This window comes from Oryctolagus cuniculus, chromosome 21, assembly GCF_964237555.1.
Source record: "Oryctolagus cuniculus chromosome 21, mOryCun1.1, whole genome shotgun sequence".
Lineage (NCBI taxonomy): Eukaryota > Metazoa > Chordata > Mammalia > Lagomorpha > Leporidae > Oryctolagus > Oryctolagus cuniculus.
This window is the reverse complement of record NC_091452.1, coordinates 26310334-26330207: the sequence shown is the minus strand read 5'-3', so window position 1 is coordinate 26330207 and position 19874 is coordinate 26310334. Positions and strand designations below refer to the sequence as shown.

Sequence of the window (19874 nt, the reverse complement as noted above, 5' to 3'; positions counted from 1 at the left end):
AGCAGATTTAATTGACACTATTGCCCAAATGGATCTAACAGATATCTACAGAACTTTCAATCCTGCATCTAAAGACTTTACATTCTTCTCAGCAGTGCATGGAACCTTCTCTAGGATTGATCACATACTAGGCCATAAAGCAAGTCTCAGCAAATTTAAAAGAATTAGAATCATACCATGCAGCTTCTCGGACCACAGTGGAATGAAGCTGGTGATTAGCAACTCAGGAAACCCTAGAAAGTATGCAAACACATGGAGACTGAACAACATGCTCCTGAATGAACACTGGGTCATTCAAGAAATCAAAAGAGAAATCAAAAACTTTCTGGAAGTAAATGAGGATAACAACACTACATATCAAAACTTATGGGATATGGCAAAAGCAGTATTGAGAGGCAAGTTTATAGCAATAGGTGCCTATATCAAGAAATTGGAAAGGTACAAAATAAATGAGCTTTCAGCGCATCTCAAGGATCTAGAAAACCTACAGCAAACCAGACCCAAATCTAGTAGGAGAAGAGAAATAATTAAAATCAGACAAGAAATTAACAGGATTGTGTGGGGAGCAACTCGGACTAGACTAAGTTACTCGAATTAAGACTTATTCTATGCATCGGCTCTCCCAAAATATGGCGCTGAGAAGGGAGTAAACATCTTCTACACAGCTGCCTCTCACCAATTTGATTGACTGAGCTGCAGGAGCTGATCTTGCTCCTGATTGGAGGAGAGCAGCGTACTCGGCGTGTGGGTAGCAGAGTTGGGATTGGTGGAAGAGGACTATAAAGGAGGAGAGAGACGGCATGCACCAGGAACATCTAAGGGGAACATCTAAAGGGAACACCTGAGCAGCCCCTGAGAGAGCCGGCCGGCGGCGTGCCACTCCCCCGCGGAAGCGGGGAAAGTGGCAGGGGGAACCGCCCTTCCATGGAGGTGGAAGGGTCGGTAGCCAACCCGGGAAGAACCAGCAGCAAACCCGGGGAGGGCTGAGCAGACAAAAGAACAGCGCAGGGTCTATTGTCGTTCCTCCACGAAGAGGGGGAGCGACAGGATTGAATCCAAAAAAACATTACAAAAAATCAGCCAAACGAGGAGCTGGTTCTTTGAAAAAATAAACAAAATTGACACCCCATTGGCCCAACTAACTAAAAAAAGAAGAGAAAAGACCCAAATCAATAAAATCAGAGATGAAAAAGGAAATGTAACAACAGACACCATGGAAATAAAAAGAATCATCAGAAATTACTACTAGGACTTGTATGCCAGCAAACAGGGAAACCTATCAGAAATGGATAGATTCCTGGACACATGCAATCTACCAAAATTGAACCATGAAGACATAGAAAACCTAAATAGACCCATAACTGAAACAGAAATTGAAACAGTAATAAAGGCCCTCCCAACAAAGAAAAGCCCAGGACCCGATGGATTCACTGCTGAATTCTACCAGACATTTAAAGAAGAACTAACTCCAATTCTTCTCAAACTATTCAGAACAATCGAAGAAGAGGGAATCCTCCCAAATTCTTTCTATGAAGCCAGCATCACCTTAATCCCTAAGCCAGAGAAAGATGCAGCACTGAAAGAAAATTACAGACCATTATCCCTGATGAACATAGACGCAAAAATCCTCAATAAAATTCTGGCCAATAGAATGCAACAACACATCAGAAAGATCATCCACCCAGACCAAGTGGGATTTACCCTGGTATGCAGGGATGGTTCAACATTCGCAAATCAATCAATGTGATTCACCACATTAACAGACTGCAGAAGAAAAACCATATGATTATCTCAATAGATGCAGAGAAAGCATTTGATCAAATTCAACACCCCTTCATGATGAAATCTCTAAGCAAATTGGGTATAGAAGGAACATTCCTCAATATAATCAATTTATAAAAAACCCACAGCCCGCATCCTACTGAATGGGGAAAAGTTGGAAGCATTTCCACTGAGATCTGGCACCAGACAGGGATGCCCACTCTCACCACTGCTATTGAACATAGTTCTGGAAGTTTTAGCCAGAGCCATCAGACAAGGAAAAGAAATTAAATGAATACAAATTGAGAAGGAAGAAGTCAAACTATCCCCCTTTGCAGACGATATGATTCTGTACTTAGAGGATCCAAAGAACTCTACTAAGAGACTATTAGAACTCATAGAGGAGTTTGGCAAAGTGGCAGGATATAAAATCAATGCACAAAAATCAACATCCTTTGTATACACAAGCAATGCCACAGCTGAGAAAGAACTGCTAAGATCAATCCCATTCACAATAGCTACAAAAACAATCCAATACCTTGGAATAAACTTAACCAAGGACGTTAAAGATCTCTACGATGAGAATTACAAAATCTTAAAGAAAGAAATAGAAGAGGATACCAAAAAATGGAAAAATCTTCCATGCTCATGGATTGGAAGAATCAACATCATCAAAATGTCCATTCTTCTAAAAGCAATTTATAGATTCCGTTAATTTTAAACACCTAAGAATAATTGTGTGTTGATTACAGAGTTCAATCAATATTATTAAGTAGAACCAAAAAAGTACTAAAAAGGATAAAGTATTAAGTTGTACATCAACAGTCAGGACAAGGGCTGCTCATGTCACTCTTTCTCGAAGTGCCCATTTCATTTCAACAGGTTTCCTTTTTGGTGCTCAGTTAGTTGTCACCGATCAGGGAGAACAAATGATATTTGTCCCTCTGGGTCTTGCTTATTTCACTCAGCCTGATGTGTTCCAGATTCCTCCATTTTGTTGCAAATATCCGGATTTCATTGTTTTTGACTGCTGTATAGTATTCTATAGAGTACATGTCCCATAATTTCTTTATCCAGTCTACTGTTGATAGGCATTTGGGTTGATTCCAAGTCTTAGCTATTGTGAATCGAGCAGCAATAAACATTGAGGTGCAGACTGCGTTTTTGTTTGCCAATTTAATTTCCTTTGGGCAAACTTCAAGGAGTGGGATGGCTGGGTTGAATGGTAAGGTTATATTCAGGTTTCTGAGGAATCTGCAGACTGACTTCCATAGTGGCTTGACCAGTTTGCACTCCCACCAACAGTGGGTTAGTGTCCCTTTTTCCGGACATCCTCTCCAGCATCTGTTGTTGGTAGATTTCTGTATGTGAGCCATTCTAGCCGGGGTGAGGTGAAACCTCATTGTTGTTTTGATTTGCATTTCCCTGATGGCTAGTGACCTTGAACATTTTTTCATGTGCCTGTTGGCCATTTGGATTTCCTCCTTTGAAAAATGTCTATTGAGGTCTTTGGCCCATCTCTTGTGTGGGTTGTTTGTTTTGTTGTTGTGGAGCTTCTTGATCTCTTTGTAGATTCTTGTTATTAACCCTTTATCTGTTGCATAGTTTGCAAATATTTTTTCCCATTCTGTCGGTTGCCTCTTCACTCTCCTGACTGTTTCTTTTGCAGTACAGAAACTTCTCAATTTGATGCTATCCCACATGTTAATTTTGGCTTTGACTGCCTGTGCCTCCAGGATTTTTTCCAAGAGTCTTGGGTCTTTGCCTGTGCCTATATCTCGCAGGGTTTCACCAATGTTCTCTAATAACTTGATGGTGTTGGGTCGTAGATTTAGGTCTTTAATCCATGTTGAGTGGATTTTTGTGTAAGGTGAAAGGTAGGGGTCTGGCTTCATGCTTCTGCACATGGAAATCCAGTTTTCCCAGCACCACTTATTGAATAGACTGTCCTTATTCCAGGGATTGGTTTTGGATCCCTGATCAAATATAAGTAGGCTGTAGATGTTTGGGTTGATTTCTGGTGTTTCAATTCTGTTCCATTGGTCTATCCATCTGTTTCTGTACCAGTACCATGCTTTTTGATTACCACTGCCCTGTAGTATGTCCTGAAATCTGGTATTGTGATACTTCCAGCTCTGTTTCTGTTGTACACGATTGCTTTAGCTATTCAAGGTTTCCTGTGTCTCCATATGAATTTAAGCATCATTTTTTCTAGATCTGAGAAGAATGCCTTTGGCATTTTGATTGGTATCACATTGAATCTATAAATTTCTTTTGGAGAATGGACCTTTTGCTGATGTTGATTCTTCTAATCCATGGGCATGGAAGATTTTTCCATTTCTTGGTATCCTCTTCTATTTCTTTCTTTAAGATTTTGTAATTCTCATAGTAGAGATCTTTAATATCCTTGGTTAAGTCCAAGGTGTTGGATTTTTTTGTGGCTATTGTGAATGGGATTGATTTTAGAAGTTCTTTCTCAGCCATGGCATTGCCTGTGTATACAAAGGTTGTGGATCTTTGCACATTGATTTTATACCCTGCTACTTTGACAAACTCTTGTATGAGTTCCAATAGTCTCTTAGTAGAGTTCTTTGGGTCCCCTAAATAAAGAATCATGTCATCTGCAAAGAGGGATAGTTTGAGTTCTTCCTTCCCAATTTGTATCCCTTTAATTTCTTTTTCTTGCCTAATAGCTCTGGCTAGAACCTCCAGAACTATATTGAATAGCAGTGGTGAGAGTGGGCATCCCTGTCTGGTACCAGATCTCAGTGGAAATGCTTCCAACTTTTCCCCATTCAATAGGATGTTGGCTGTGGGTTTTTCATAGATTGCTTTGATTGTATTGAGGAATGTTCCTTCCAAACCCAGTTTGCTTAGGGTTTTCATCATGAACGGGTGTTGTAGTTTATCGAATGCTTTCTCTGCATCTATTGAGATAATCATATGGTTTTTCTTCTGCAGTCTGTTAATGTGGTGTATCACATTGATTGTCTTGCGCACATTAAACCATCCCTGCATACCAGGGATAAATCCCACTTGGTCTGGGTGGATGATCTTTCTGATGTGTTGTTGCATTCTATTGGCCAGAATTTTATTGAGGATTTTTGCATCTATGTTCATCAGGGATATTGGTCTGTAATTTTCTTTCAGTGCTGCATCTTTCTCTGGCTTAGGAATTAAGGTGATGCTGATGCTGGCTTCATAGAAAGAATTTGGGAGGATTCCCTCTTCTTCGATTGTTCTGAATAGTTTGAGAAGAATTGGAGTTAGTTCTTCTTTAAATGTCTGGTAGAATTCAGCAGTGAATCCATCGGGTCCTGGGCTTTTCTTTGTTGGGAGGGCCTTTATTACTGTTTCAATTTCTGTCTCAGTTATGGGTCTTTTTAGGTTTTCGATGTCTTCCTGGTTCAATTTAGGTAGGTTGCATGTGTCCAGGAATCTATCCATTTCTGATAGGTTTCCCTGTTTGCTGGCATACAAGTCCTAGTAGTAATTTCTGATGATTCTTTTTATTTCCATGGTGTCTGTTGTTACATTTCCTTTTTCATCTCTGATTTTATTGATTTGGGTCTTTTCTCTTCTTTTTTTAGTTAGTTGGGCCAATGGGGTGTCAATTTTGTTTATTTTTTCAAAAAACCAGCTCCTCGTTTGGCTGATTTTTTGGAATGTTTTTCTTGATTCAATCCTGTTGATTTCTTCTCTGATTTTAATTATTTCTCTTCTCCTACTAGATTTGGGTCTGGTTTGCTGTAGGTTTTCTAGATCCTTGAGGTGAATTGAAAGCTCATCTATTTGGTGCCTTTCCAATTTCTTGATGTAGGCACCTATTGATATAAACTTTCCTCTTAACACTGCTTTTGCTGCGTCCCATAAGTTTTGGTATGTTGTGCTGTTATCCTCATTTACTTACAGAAAATTTTTGATTTCTCTTTTAATTTCTTCTATGACCCATTGTTCATTCAGGAGCATGTTGTTCAATCTCCATGTGTTTGCGTATGCTCTAGGGATTCCTGAGTTGCTAATTTCCAACTTCATTCCTTTATGGTCTGAGAAGCTGCATGGTATGATTCTAATTCTTTTGAATTTGCTGAGACTTGCTTTATGGCCTAGTATGTGGTCAATCCTAGAGAAGATTCCATGTACTGCTGAGAAGAATGTAAAATCTTTAGCTGTAGGATTGAAAGTTCTGTATATATCAGCAATCAGCCGAGACTCTTGCTATGAGCTGTCTAGGCTATGGAAGCCCCTTGGCTGCTCCACTTCTGATCCAGCTCTATGCCAATGCTTCTGGGGAAACAGTGGGAGATGGCCCAAGTGCTTGGTCTCCTGCCAGCCATGTGAAAGATCTGGAGGAAGCTCCTGGCTTGTGGTTTCAGGCTGGCCCAGTCCTGGCTATTACAGTCATCTGAGGGGACTGAACCAGTGGATAGATCTCCCTATCATCCCCCACTCCCCATCACTCTGCCTTTCAAGTATATAAATCTTTAAAAATAAACAAAGCATACTGTTCACTGGGTCTTGGTATATTCAGGTTTTCCTGTCTTGTAATTTCCGTACTTTTCTCATCATCTCAAAGGGAAACACCATACTCCTTGTCAGAGAACCTCATTCTCTCCACCTGCCTTGCCTTGGTAACCCTTATCTACCTCCTGTCTCTGTGGATTTATTTTCACTTCTGGCCATATCATGGAGATAGAGGGTCACTTTTATGTCTGTTTTCTTTCAATAAGCAAAATATATCCAAGGTTCATCCATATTGTAGCATATATCCACACCTGATCCTTTTATGGCTGAGTAATATCTACTGTGTGAACGAAGCATATTAATACTTTTCATTTATCACATGCTGGGTAAATGGGTCACTTACACATTTGGCTACTATGTATACTGACACTCTGAACTTTTCTGAGGAAGTCAAACTTTTAAGGGAGGGGCCGGCACTGTGGCTCACTTGGTTAATCTTCCACCTGCAGTGCCGGCATGCCATATGGGCGCCGGTTCTATTCCTGGCTGCTCCTCTTCCAGTCCAGCTCTCTGCTGTGGCCCAGGAAGGCAGTGGAGGATGGCTCAAGTGCTTGGGCCCCTGCACCCATGTGGGAGACCAGGAAGAAGCACCTGGCTCCTGGCTTTGGATAGGCACAGTTCCAGCTGTAGCAGTATTTGGGGAGTGAACCAATGAAAGGAAGACCTTTCTCTCTGTCTCTCTCTTACTTTCTGTAACTCTACCTGTCAAATAAATAAAACAAATTAAAAAAAAAACTTGTGAGGGATTTGCAGAATAAAGTGTGATGTTTAAATTCCACAACATTACTAGCTATACTTTTTAAAAACGGATTACAAAGCCATACCAGTGTTCATCTTCTCAGAGATACTTTGTGCATGACAATTCATTCTGGAGGCCCTTGCATGTCTTTGTCTTTGCCTTCCAACTTACTAGGATGTGAATTTCTACTAGTGCAGTTCATTGAACTCCATGTATATTTTTGCATCCTATGATGTGTCAGCGATAGAGGCATGAGAGATATTCCAGCTGCTGATTGACTCCTCGAAGTACTTTCTACAACTGTAAGATCACAGCTGGGAACTGGGTTCCCAATCCAAGTTTTCCCCATGTGTGGAATGAGCCCAACGACTTGGACCCTCACTGCTGCCTCCCAATATTCATAGGAGCAGGAAGCTGGAAAGAGGAGACAGAGCTAGGGAATCAAATTGAACCATTTCTTTGTTGGATATTGATGTCCTGTTTGCTTTATGACTTGGCCAAACACCCATGCATATTTTGATTATTCTTGTTCAAAATGTTTAGGCAATTTGGGGACACAATTCATATATTCTTGCTGTCCCTGTCTCATATCCCTGTCTCTCTGGACTCTTTATGAATATGTGTTATGCTTGATGGTGTCCCACAGGTTTCTGAAACTATTGTTTGCTTATTATTCATTGGACTGGGCCATCTGCAGGGTCTGATCCACAGGTTCGGTGTTTCTTTTGCCTGTTCAAAATCCTATTGTATGAGGAGTTTGTCCTGCAACGTTTAAGCCTTAGCGCTCAATGTCTGTGTGGGAGGCTTTCTGTGGAAATAAGGTGTTCACAGGTAGAGTCAGGGATGATGAGCTCATCCTGTGTCAGAGTGGGTCCTGATCCATTGCTGTTGTCCTTCCATTCCAGGCAAATGTGGATGTGGAAGGAAGAAGACTCTGATGGCACAGGCAGAGGCTGGGAAGTTGCAGCTGCAAAGCAACAACCCAAGGGTGGAGGCAAGCGCCAGAAACTAGAAACAGGCCGTGGAGGACCCTACGCTGGAGCCTTCAGATAGAGCAGGGAGCAGCAGGCCTCTGACATCAGGCCCTGCCCTCCAGAACTGTGAGCAACCTTCCTGCTTTAAAGCCAGGCAGATGGCAGTAAGGAGCTATGGTGACTCGAGGAAGCTGGTGCAGGCCCCTGCAGGGGGGTTCTCAGTTGTTCTTTTGAATTCCAGAAACTCGAGTCACTCCTCTCATAAGATGTATTCCCTTACTGTTATTTCCTATCCTGTGAAACACTTCTCTTGATGTTTGTAGTGCTTAACACATAGATTCCTTCACTAATTTGAGTATAGTGTGAATGCCGAGTGCTCTGGGCCTAGTGAGTTCCATGTCTGTACTTCCTCAGAGGTAGTGTCAGCTGGCTGCAGTCTTGGTGATTCTGCTTGTGTTGGGAGATCCTGATCCTGAGCACTCCCAGGGTCAGTGCTTCCTGTGGAGGCCCCCCTGGACTCAGAACAAGTTGTGACAACAAGAGTGACATTTGCCAGACATGGTCCCAGAGTCTGATTGCCCAGGCTGTTCATTGGTGCCTTCTTCCCAGCACATGGGTAGATTCTAGTACCCCAGGAGGAGCAAGAGGTTTGGCATTAGTCCTTGTGTATGTGAGAAGTCCAGCACCTCGAGCCTCTCTCATCAGAGAAGGGTGCACCTGTGCATTTCTAGATTCCCAGGAGTGTGCCAGAGCTTCCTGAGTCCCCTACAGACACTCATGACTTAGCTCTGCGGCAATGTTATTGGGTTAGTTTGTCCTTTATCTAAGGGAGTTGTCAACTACTTAGAGTATCCACAAAGTTAAGCAGTGGCTGTGATAGTTTTGAGAGTTTTGCTGGGGACCATTGTACTTATCACCTTGGACAAGTTCAAGGTCAGGTCAAGTTCAGCCTAGAAAGTGGGTTCTTCCCGAAGGCAGCAGACTCCTCAGAGAGTGCTCATTCTCTATGAATAAGGCTTTGGGGAAGCCACAGACTGATTGTGCTCCCGGCAGTGGCTGCCCACTGCTGGTTTTCACCATGAACGTGGGCTTCCGTTTTCTGTGTTCCTGTGGAACTGCAGAGCAGCAGGTTGTACTCGGGACAGGGAGACTGCCACCAACCCCCTGTTCTTCCTGAGAGTCAGCTGTGCTTTGTTTTTCTGTGCTCGGTACTGCCTGGGTTCCTGCAGATGTTGGGTTAGTTTCCAGGATTCTTGAAATGCTAATGGCTTTTTGGCCCTTTTCCCTTTTGTGCTGGATGGTCTTGCTGCCCCTGCACCTTTGGGCATGTGGTCTTCAGGCCATCTGCTCCACGCTTCCTGGCCTGCATACTCCTCCACATGGTGGCTAGTGGTGTTCGGTATGAATCCAGATTTCTCTGTCTTTTTTAGATAGGGCCCTCACTCTCCTATGCATTTCTCCCACTGAATCAAAAGATTAAAAACTTACAAAATGTTAATGGTGACTGTTTTTGGCAGGTTTCTCACTGATTTATTGGAGGGGAGAATTGGAGGGCTTTCAGCTGCTGTTTACTATACAGTCATCTACTTCTCCTTTTTGTGGCAATTGTAAGGATATAGCACATAACTGACTACCCTTGGGAGCTTGTGACTGTCAGAATATGCTGTAAATTCTCTCTCAGAGTGAAGGGCCCGAGTGCTCAGGCGAAGAAGATATTTAGGTGTGTGTGGAGCTGCTAAAGGGCTGTGGACTCCCTCAGACAATGACAGAGGACGTGGGTCCCATGTTGAGATGTCATGGTCCCAGCCTAACTTGGAAGTGCAGAGGCTAAAGTGGATGAGAGCAGCAGTGAGGCTGAGGGCACAGTGAAGAACCTAAGCAGCTACGTCCTGTGCAAGATCTTGAGGAGAGCAAAGGAGGTGGAGGAGGGGGAGAGAAGGGGCTGGGAGGGGCAGGACAGGGGTCACTGGCCCATGGGGTTGAGTCATGGCTTCTCCCATTCTGCCTTTCTTCAGTGCCTTCCACGACCAGTGAAGATGTCTTTGATCTCTGTCTTCATTGCTCTCTTCAGAGGTTCCATCAGCTTTGGACAGCTCTATAGGCTAGATGAGTTGGTGAGTGTTCTGCTCTCTTTGGCTGCTCCTTTGTTTTCAGAAACACACAGGTGATTCTGTAGAAATAGACCCTAAAAATCCTTCAGCCTCATCAGGATTTCACCAGCTTTACATGCACGTGTGTGTGTGTGTGTGTGTGTGTGTGTGTTGCTGTATGAAATACATCAGCTCAGTAATACGGTGCTAGAAAAAGAAGATCCATGTAGGAAATGGCATACTAAGAAGGTAGCTGGAGGAAGGAGAGACATTTGTATTGACAACCATGCACACAGCAAGAATAGTTCTAAGTAGCACAAAGACAGGTGGATAAATGTGTGTAGTATCGTCCCCTGAATAATAGAGTAGTTATGTCCCCTAGCAATTCCACTGCTGGTGATATGAGGAAATTTAGAATTCAAGGACAGTGGGATTTAAAGATACACCTAAAATATATACTTTGTCAATAGAAGGTAGTTTAAGTTCCAGACATTTTTGTAATAAAACAAACACTTAGTACTTTCCTCAATAACTTGTGGGGAGCAACTCGGACTAGACTGTTACTGGAATTAAGACTTATTCTATGCATCTGCTCTCCCACAATATGGCGCTGGGAGAGAAGAAAGAGGCTTCTACACAGCTGCCTCCAGTTCAGCCAATAAACTGTAGGACTTGCTCCTGATTGGAGAGCAGCGTACTCGGCGTGTGGGCAGCCGAGTTGGGATTGGCGGAGGAGGACTATAAAGGAGGAGAGAGACGGCATTCACCAGGAACATCTAAGGGGAACATGTAGCTGAAGGAACACCTGTGCAGCCCCCGAGAAGAGCCGGCTGGCGGTGTGCCGCTCCCCTGCGGAAGTGGGGAATGTGGCCAGGGGGAACTGCCCTTCCACGGAGGTGGAAGGGATAGTAGCCAACCCGGGAAGAACCAGCAGCAAACCCGGGGAGGGCCGAGCAGACGAAAGAACAGCGCAGGGTCCTGTGTTGCTCCTCCACGAAGAGGGGGAGCGACATAATGGTGCCGTGACTCGGATATGAAGCCTAGGACGGATAGGAAACTTAGGAGGGAAGAAACGGAAAGAAATGGGAAAATATCAGAGAGACTAGCAAACAGCCTAGGGAAAGCCAGACGAGAAAGGTGCCGGAAGAAGCTATTGAAAGCCTAGGCATAGACTTGGATACGGACTGTGGGAAAGAAGTTAGGATTGAAAGCGAAAGTGAAAGCTTTCATAGACTCGGATGCGGACTATGGCGGGGAAGCTAGGAGACTGAAAGCAAAAGTGAAACCTGGAGGAGGCTTGGACTCGGATACGGACTGTGGGGAGAAGCCAGGAGAAATGAGAGGAATATTGTTGGAAGAAAACTTAAGGAAACATACCGGGTAGAGAAAAATGTTAGGGAGGATGAAGCCGCGAGTGCAGGCCGAGGCGGAGATATAAGCCACCTTGGAATTCTTCAAGTCACCCCGGGGAGCAAGAGGCGAAGATCTGGAACCAGAGGCAGAGACGTGGGCCGCCAGGTTGGAATTCACCAGGTTAGTCCGGGGAACTTGGACTGAATGCCGGTGGTGGCGGAAACATTCGCGGAAGCCGCTGCGTGCAGAGAGAGCACGGGGCGTGAATAGATGGGGAACACGGGGCTGGCGCGAGGCCGTGGTGCGGGCGCGAAGTGCGTGGAGACCGCGGAGCATGCGCGCAGAGCCGGGAACCCGCCGGCGGGGCGAGGCGCCGGGAAGCCGCGCAGAGCCGGGAACCCGCCGGCGGGGCGAGGCGCCGGGAAGCCGTGCAGAGCTGTGAAGCTGCCGCGGGGCGAGGTGCCGAGAAGCTGCTGCGGGGCGAGGTGCCGAGAAGCAGCCTCGGGCGAGCGCTGCCGGGAAGCCGCAGGGATAAGAGAAACAGAAGTTTAGAAGTAAAAGGAGAGAAATAGGAATGCTGGAAGATAGAAGTAAAATGGGAGAAATAGGAATGCCCGGAGATAGAGAAATAGAGAAATAGAGCCGGCGCCGTGGCTCAATAGGCTAATCCTCCACCTTGCGGCGCCGGCACACCAGGTTCTAGTCCCGGTTGGGGCGCCGGATTCTGTCCCGGTTGCCCCTCTTCCAGGCCAGCTCTCTGCTATGGCCAGGGAGTGCAGTGGAGGATGGCCCAGGTGCTTGGGCCCTGCACCCCATGGGAGACCAGGAAAAGCACCTGGCTCCTGGCTCCTGCCAGGATCAGCGCGGTGCGCCGGCTGCAGCGGCGGCCATTGGAGGGTGAACCAGCGGCAAAGGAAGACCTTTCTCTCTCTGTCTCTCTCTCTCACTGTCCACTCTGCCTGTCAAAAAAAAAAAAAAAAAAAAAAAAAAAAAAGAAATAGAGAAATAGAGAGGCCTCCCTACAACACTGCAATGAGAGAGCTTGGATTCGGTCTGCCTGATTAGGGTGATAAGCACCAGCAGGCAGCTCGACCAGAGTATGAGCTGCAGGTCACCGAAGATAGGCACGAACCAACACTAATAAGTCTCCCCCACAATACGGCAATGAGAAGGCTTGGATTCGGTTTGCCTGATTGTTAGGGCTTGTAAGCCCCTGCAGGCAGAGCAGAGCATGCGCTGCAGGGCACCGAACACAGGCACGCATCAGCGCCTAAAAACCTCCTCACAACATGGCGAAGAGAGGACCCGGATTCGGTTTGCCTGATTGATAGAACTTGTAAGAACCTGTGGCAACTCTAGCAAGTAGAGCAGAGTGTGTGCCGCGGGACACCGAAGACAGGCGCATATCAACGCCAAAAAAATAAAAAGAAAGGGGGATCTGTGGGGAGCAACTCGGACTAGACTGTTACTGGAATTAAGACTTATTCTATGCATCTGCTCTCCCACAATATGGCGCTGGGAGAGAAGAAAGAGGCTTCTACACAGCTGCCTCCAGTTCAGCCAATAAACTGTAGGACTTGCTCCTGATTGGAGAGCAGCGTACTCGGCGTGTGGGCAGCCGAGTTGGGATTGGCGGAGGAGGACTATAAAGGAGGAGAGAGACGGCATTCACCAGGAACATCTAAGGGGAACATGTAGCTGAAGGAACACCTGTGCAGCCCCTGAGAAGAGCTGGCCGGCGGTGTGCCGCTCCCCTGCGGAAGTGGGGAATGTGGCCAGGGGGAACTGCCCTTCCACGGAGGTGGAAGGGATAGTAGCCAACCCGGGAAGAACCAGCAGCAAACCCGGGGAGGGCCGAGCAGACGAAAGAACAGCGCAGGGTCCTGTGTCGCTCCTCCACGAAGAGGGGGAGCGACAATAACTAAGGATCTTGGCAATTTGGCCATGTCCATGGAGTCTTCCAGTTTGTATTTTTTAAAAGATAGATAGATAGGTAGATCTATTTATGTATTTATTTGAAAGGCAGAGTTAGAGAATGAGAGAGAGAATCCAGTCTCCCATCCACTGCTTCACTCCTCAAATGGCCACAATGGCTGGAATTGTGCCTTTCTGAAGCCAGGAGCTTCTTCCATGTCTCCCATGTGGGTGCAGGGGCCCAAGTACCAGAACTGTCATCTGCTGCCTTCCCAGGAGCAAAAGCAGGGAGCTGCATTGGAAATAGAACAGCCAGATGTGGAACCAGTGCCCTTAGGGGATGCCAGCACCACATGTGGCAGCTTTCCTCACTATGCCACAGTGCCAGCTCAGTTCTTCCACTTCTTTACTGAAGAAAAATGGGTCACCTTCACAGATATTGGAAGAGGCAGGTTTTCAGCACAGCACCCGATGCTGCTTGGGACATGCACATCCCTTGTCAGAGTGCCTGGGGTTGAGTTCCTGTCCCACTTCTGATTAATTTTCTTCTGATGTGTACCCTGGGAGGCAGCAGGTGGTACTGGGTGCTGTTGGTTGACTGTGATTCAGGTAAGAGACCCAGAGTGCCTTCATGTCTGCTGACTGTGGCTTGGCTACAACTGGGCTGCTGTGGATATTTGCAGGGTGAACCTGCAAAAGAGATGCATCTTGATCTCTGTCTAAAGATTTTATTTATTTGTCTGAGAGGCACAGTAATATTAAGGGGTGGGGGGTGATCCTGAGATACTCCATCCACTGGAGATGCTCCATCTATTGGTTCCCTTCCCAAATGGTCACACTGGTGAGAGCTGGGCTGATCTGAAGCCATGAGCCAGGATGTTAGGACCTCTCCTTCCTTCCTCTTTCAAATGGGGATGGGATGGGAATAGCAATGGGAGCAGCAGAGCTCAGGCAGCAGCTGTTTGTACTGCAGAGACTGTTAGTAGCCCCAGTTGACGTGTGGGACACTGAGGCCCAGAGCCACCAAGTACCTATCTCATGGTGGGGGTCTGGAATCCATACTCTTAGCTGTCAGCTGAACTTGTAACTGCACCCTCCTGTCAGTGAGGTGGGAGGGAGGAGGAACTGAAGTTGGTATTGCTGGCAAAGTCTCGACACAAAGGAGCTGCTCAGGGATGACAGCTTCCTTGTGGTGTGGCCCTTGTTGTCTGCTGTCAGGTTGTTTCCTGTGTGCTCTGGGGAGCAGTGTTTGTCCCCTGGTAGAGATGAGTTTGGACAAATGTGCAGAGGTGCAAAACTGTTCAGGACGATGGACAGAATTGAGTGCTAAGGGCTGAGCTAAGACCTCCTTGTGTCTTGCTGGTGAAGCCAGGCCCTTGCTTTTCTGGGTGGTGCTTTGTTTTTGACATGTCCCTATGTCTGTACCCAGGATCATTCAGTGCGGTTGTCCGAGGCTTAAAGCATTCAGTCCTTAGGTCTTTATTCCAGGGACTGGAAAATAGGGAGTATGAGAGAGAAGGTTGAATCCTCTGAGCACAGTAGTAATTCCTGTGAGTGGGATGCATGTGCAGTGATAAGGAATTCAGGGAGTGGCTCCTGAGAGGTCCAGCCTTGGTCTTGATAGATATTTGCCCTGAAGGTGGTTTGGTGAATGGGCATCCCAGTGGCAAGGAAAAGATCACAATGTGAAACCAGGAGAGATAACTTCAGACTCTTTGGGGAGGAAATGAGAGAAAAGCTGAATTTACCTTGTTGCAGAAAGAATGTAAGTCCATGTGTCAGTTTACTCATAATGTGCATTTTCCATGACCTTTTGAAGTCCCTTCATAAAGGAACTGCTGGAAGTAGCTCGTATAGACATCTTTCCTTAGTGTGGTGTGTTTATTGCCATCAGTGAACCTGCACTGATACTTTATTATTCACTAAAGGCCACAGTTTATTCAAATTCCTTAGCTGTACCCACATGTCTCTTTTCTGTACCAACACTACATCCAGAATTTAGTCTCAGACTCTTCATGTTTTTCTTATAGAATCCATTTCCTACTTTGAAAGTTAGACACACCCACTCACATGCACACTGACACACACACACACACACACACACACAGAGTGAGAGAGAGAGAGAGAGAGAGAATGAGATCTCAAGACCTTCTCTCTGCTAATTCACTTCCCAGATACAAAGGTGGGGCTGGGCCTGACTGAAGCCAGAAACTCCATCCTGTGCTCCCACATGAATGACAGGAACCCAAGCACTGAGGTCATCACCTGGGCCTCCCAGGGTGCACATGTGCAGGAAGCTGGATCAGAAGCAATGGTGGGACTCTATCTCAGGAAATCCAATATGGAATGGGGGCTTCCCAAGCAGATGGCAAATCTATTGTACTGCAATGCCTATCTCCTTAGACCTGACTTGATTATGATGAGATTGATGTCTTGAGAAGTCCAGGCCACAGATTGATAGGATGCACCTGCACTGGCATGTATGTGGGACTTGGTATTTCCTAGATATGTCCAGGTTATGCAGCATGGTTTGGGGTTTGATTTGTGTGAGAGAGAGCAAGAAGGAAGACGACAGCATTCCAGGCATGTGGGAAGTGGGCCATAGGAAGGAAGATCTGAGTATGGCTGTTTCCATCTCTTTCTGCAGCTCTCCTAACAAATAAAATGAAAATAAGTTTTTAAAAACATTGTTAGCTCTTCTTTTAGAAAAGATTGCCCCCTCCCTGGAGTTTTCTCCTCTCTAGCATGTGCACATTGTGCCCCCAGCAGTTGACCTATTACAGTCTGTGTTCCCTACCTACATTTGAGCCCTAGCAGAGGCCTGTGCTCAGTTAAGCTGGGATTCTCTGCATCTGACAGTCAAGGCAATTTCTGAAGGTGTGTTTTGCAAGTGACCTCACTTTTCTGTAGGATACAAGATGAGTTGGTGAATTCAGGTGTTCAGCTTTTGTCTTGTGGCATGGCTGGGAGTGACTATTGATATGCTTTGTACTTGTGGGTTAAAAGATATAAATCAATTAATCCTTTTTTGGAAAATGGGACTCTAACTTAGCTTGTTTCCCCTGCAAATAGTCTCTTTGCTTTCCCTTTCCTGATCTGAATGGAAGAGCAACAAGGAGGACATCTCCGCATGTTGACAATCAGATCACCCGGGAATCAGTGACATCCTAGAGTTACGGTTGTCCTTGGTTATTGTGGGGCGATGAGTTTTCTTCCTCTGTTCTTTGTGGCCTGTGAGCTTCGATGCCAGATGTGTGCTTTCTGGCTGAGCTGTGAGTGTAGATTTCCCTAAGGGACCAGGTGTGAATGTGTAGAGTGTAGACTGCTGGTGTGTGTGAGGGGAGATCCAGCCAATTGCAGCTCAGAGAGGAGGTGAGAAGTGGTGGCTGCCATAGCCAGGATGACCCTTCCTGTCTCCTCCCTTCCTGGGTTCATTGATCCTGGGCCCCATCCCTTAAGTTCAGCCATAGCTTTTTTTTCCCTTCGTTTAGAGATTTATTCATATATTGAAAAGTCTGAGTTACAGAGAGAGAGAAGGAGAGGCAGGGAAAGAGAGTTCTTCCATCCACTGGTTCACTCTCCAGTTGGCTCCTAAGGCTGGAGCTCTACTGATCCAATGCCAGAAGCCAGAGGCTTCTTCCAGGTGTCCCATGTGTGTAGAGGGGCCCAAGGACTTGGGCCATCTTCTACTGTTTTCCCAGGCCATAGCAGAGAGGTGGATCAGAAGTAGAGCTCCCAGGATTTGAACCAGTACCCATATGGGATGCCAGCACTGCAGGCCGCAGCTTCACCCACTATGCCGGCACAGGTGCCGGCCCATCAGCCACAGCTTTTTCTGCTCAGGAGGAGTCATTATGGCCTTTGGCTCCTTCTACTCCCTAGCCCCCAACCCTCCAGCCCCTGTTTCTTGCACCACAGGAACATTTTCCCATAGGATCTGACCTCCTGTCAGCACTCACACAAGCCAGCATTTCTCACACTGGATCTACAGAGCATAGACACAAAAAACAGAACGAGTATGGTGTTTAATATTAAATAAGACTCTTGTGTGGCGAGGAGCCAGCTGGAGGCCATGAAAGGAGCTGCCTGGGAGCAGAGTTGTGCCATGTCCTGGAGGGGAGGGAGGAAGGGTCACGTGGGAGGGTCTATATCCATAGGTGCTGGGAAACTGGTTATGAAGATGCAAGGAAAGATGGGAAGGCCAGGCATAAAACTGCCCCTGGGACCAGCAGGAGGAAAACAGAGGGCAGGAGATGCAGTTGACATTTCCATGGACTATGCTGGAAACTAGGGGGTGAAGGGTCCATGGCCTCCTCTGGAGGGGGAGTATAGGTTGGTGTTGTGTCCATGGGCTCCTCTGGAGGAGGAGCCTATGGGATTGTGGTATCCATTGGTTCCTCCCTTGGTGGAGCGTAGGAGGGTGTGGTGTCCAGGCACTACACTGGAGGAGGAGCCTATGGCATTGTGGTATCCATTGGTTCCTCCTTTAGTTGAGCTTGGGAGGTTGTGGTGTCCAGGGACTCCTCCCATGGGGGAGCACAGGAGGGTGTGGGTCAATAGGCTCCTCCCATGGTGGAATGTTGGGAGTGTGATATCCCTGGGCTCTTCCCGTGGTGGAACATGGGGAGGTGTGGATCCGCCCAAGATGTTTCTTATGGGGGCGTGGTGTCCATCAGTTCTGGTGGCTCATATGGCGGTGTGGTGTCCATCAGTTCTGGTGGCTCATATGGCGGTGTGGTGTCCATCAGTTCTGGTGGCTCATATGGCGGTGTGGTGTCCATCAGTTCTGGTGGCTCATATGGGGGCGTGGTGTCCATCAGTTCTGGTGGCTCATATGGGGGCGTGGTGTCCATGGGCTCCTCCTCCCGAGGTGGAGTGTATGGAGGAGTAGTGTCCATGGCTTCTTCCTGTAGGGGAGCAGAGAGGGATGAGTTGTTTATAGCTCTCTCCTTTCAGGGAACATATGGGGGTGATGTGTCCCTTGATACCCCCCATTGGGGAGTATAGGGGGAGAGATGTCCATGGCTTCCTCCTGTGGAGGAGTATCAGGGGGTAAAGTGTCCATATCCTGGATAATTGGATGATGTACTTTGCAGGTTTGCTTCCTCCGCCTTCCATTGCCGGTTCGTCTGGTAGGATCAGGCGTGCTCAGTACAGGTCCTAGAAAGGAAAAGGCAGGAAGGATGTGAACTGCTGTGCACCTGGGTGACCTCAGCATCACCTCCCAAAGTGCTTTTGCTTTCTGTTACAAATGTATTATGTGTAAAGGTTGAGTTGGGGAGTGAGAAAACCAAAAGAGAGCTTCCATCTTCTGACTTGACCCTGAAATGGCCACCACAACTGGCAAGGTAGCTGGCCAGACAGGGGCCTGGCACTTCACCAGTGCCTTCCAAAATGGCCACGTACTTGAGCCATGTTCTACTGCCTTCCCAGGTACATTAGCAGGCAGCTGGGTTGGAAGTGCAGCAGCTGGGACTCAACCCAGCACTCCTTTGGGATGCTGGTGTTGCAGGCAGTGGCTGAGCCCACTGCACCACAGCACTGCACACACACGTGCTCCCCGCACTTCTACCACACCTCCCCTACAAGGCTTTCAGATTTCCATGATGATCAGGTTACCTAGCCTACGGGGTGGTGGCATCCTGGCCTTACCGATGTTCACTCTGTTGGAGCACACGCGTTGTCGAGTCTGAAGCCCGCAGAGAGTGGTCAGCAGTGCCACGATGGCCCTGAGTTTTCTTATCATCAGACTGGGTTGTCTGACTTTTGGTCTGTAAGACCTATGGTATTTTGCCCGTGGACCAACTGGTCCAGGGCCAGAGGCGGGAGTGTGACCCCGACCTGGGCCTGGGGGCCCCTTAGGTCGGTGGTCAGCCCCCATTGCTGGGGCAGGTGAGGGGGGCAAAATTTGCTCCCCAAAGTTTTTGAAAAGAAGCTGGTGAGTCTCTATGCTATGAAGACTTCCCAAAGCACTTTTGGCTGCTATCGCTCCGAAGGGCTAAAGCCAAAATGCCACATCTGCAGAACCTTAGTGGTCACAGAATGGGCACGTGTCACAGAACCTGCTGCTAGGGGTGCGCATCATAGAGAGCAGGGCCTGGAGATGGGTGTGTCCAGGACCCAGGCTAGGGGTGGAGTTTGCCAAGATGGCCTTAGGAGTGGCACATTGTGCAGATGCCATGGGAGGAAGTGGCCCCAGCAAAGGCTGCCGATCCCCTCTGGACTCTTGTGTCCCTCCAGGCTCTTACTGAGGGCAGAGGGTGTCTGTATTGAGCATCATGAGCTGTTGGTAGTGCAGTGGCCCCCTCAGTGCTTTTCCAGGGCCTAGAGCCCTCAGGGCACTGGGCAGGACCCATTGCCCGATCCCTGACCCTCAGGTGGGTGAGTGCTAGGAGCGGTCTCTTGGCAAGCAGGTCCTGTAGGCTATGGCCGCATTGGTGTCACCCAGTGTGGGTCCTCCTTCCCTTGTCCTGGAAACACTGAGGAGAGAGCCCTCAGGGCAGAAATGCATGTGCCCCT

The 19874-nt window shown here is 47.2% G+C and overlaps 1 protein-coding gene across 1 annotated transcript; it reads right to left on the bottom strand.

The window, feature by feature from the left end:
- Positions 1–17622: 17622 nt before the first annotated feature.
- Positions 17623–19377, bottom strand: LOC103346387 (amyloid beta A4 precursor protein-binding family B member 1-interacting protein). Its single transcript, XM_008252456.4, has 3 exons — positions 19008–19377; positions 18445–18515; positions 17623–18262 (listed from the first exon to the last, which is right to left on the bottom strand). Exons 1-3 carry the CDS (start codon positions 19234–19236, stop codon positions 18008–18010), a joined length of 555 nt encoding a protein of 184 aa, XP_008250678.3. The 5' UTR covers positions 19237–19377; the 3' UTR covers positions 17623–18007.
- Between the last annotated feature and the right edge of the window lie 497 nt (positions 19378–19874).

Bases quoted from the DNA above. Each gene is read 5' to 3' on its own strand.
- LOC103346387 (XM_008252456.4), bottom strand. From the start codon at position 19,236: ATGGGGGCTGACCACCGACCTAAGGGGCCCCCAGGCCCAGGTCGGGGT. The intron at 18,516-19,007 runs GTAAGGCCAGGA...TTTCCTTTCTAG, and splicing joins CTCCAACAGAGTGAACATCG to GACCTGTACTGAGCACGCCT. The intron at 18,263-18,444 runs GTACATCATCCA...GCTCCCCTACAG, and splicing joins GGAGGAAGCAAACCTGCAAA to GAAGAAGCCATGGACACTAC.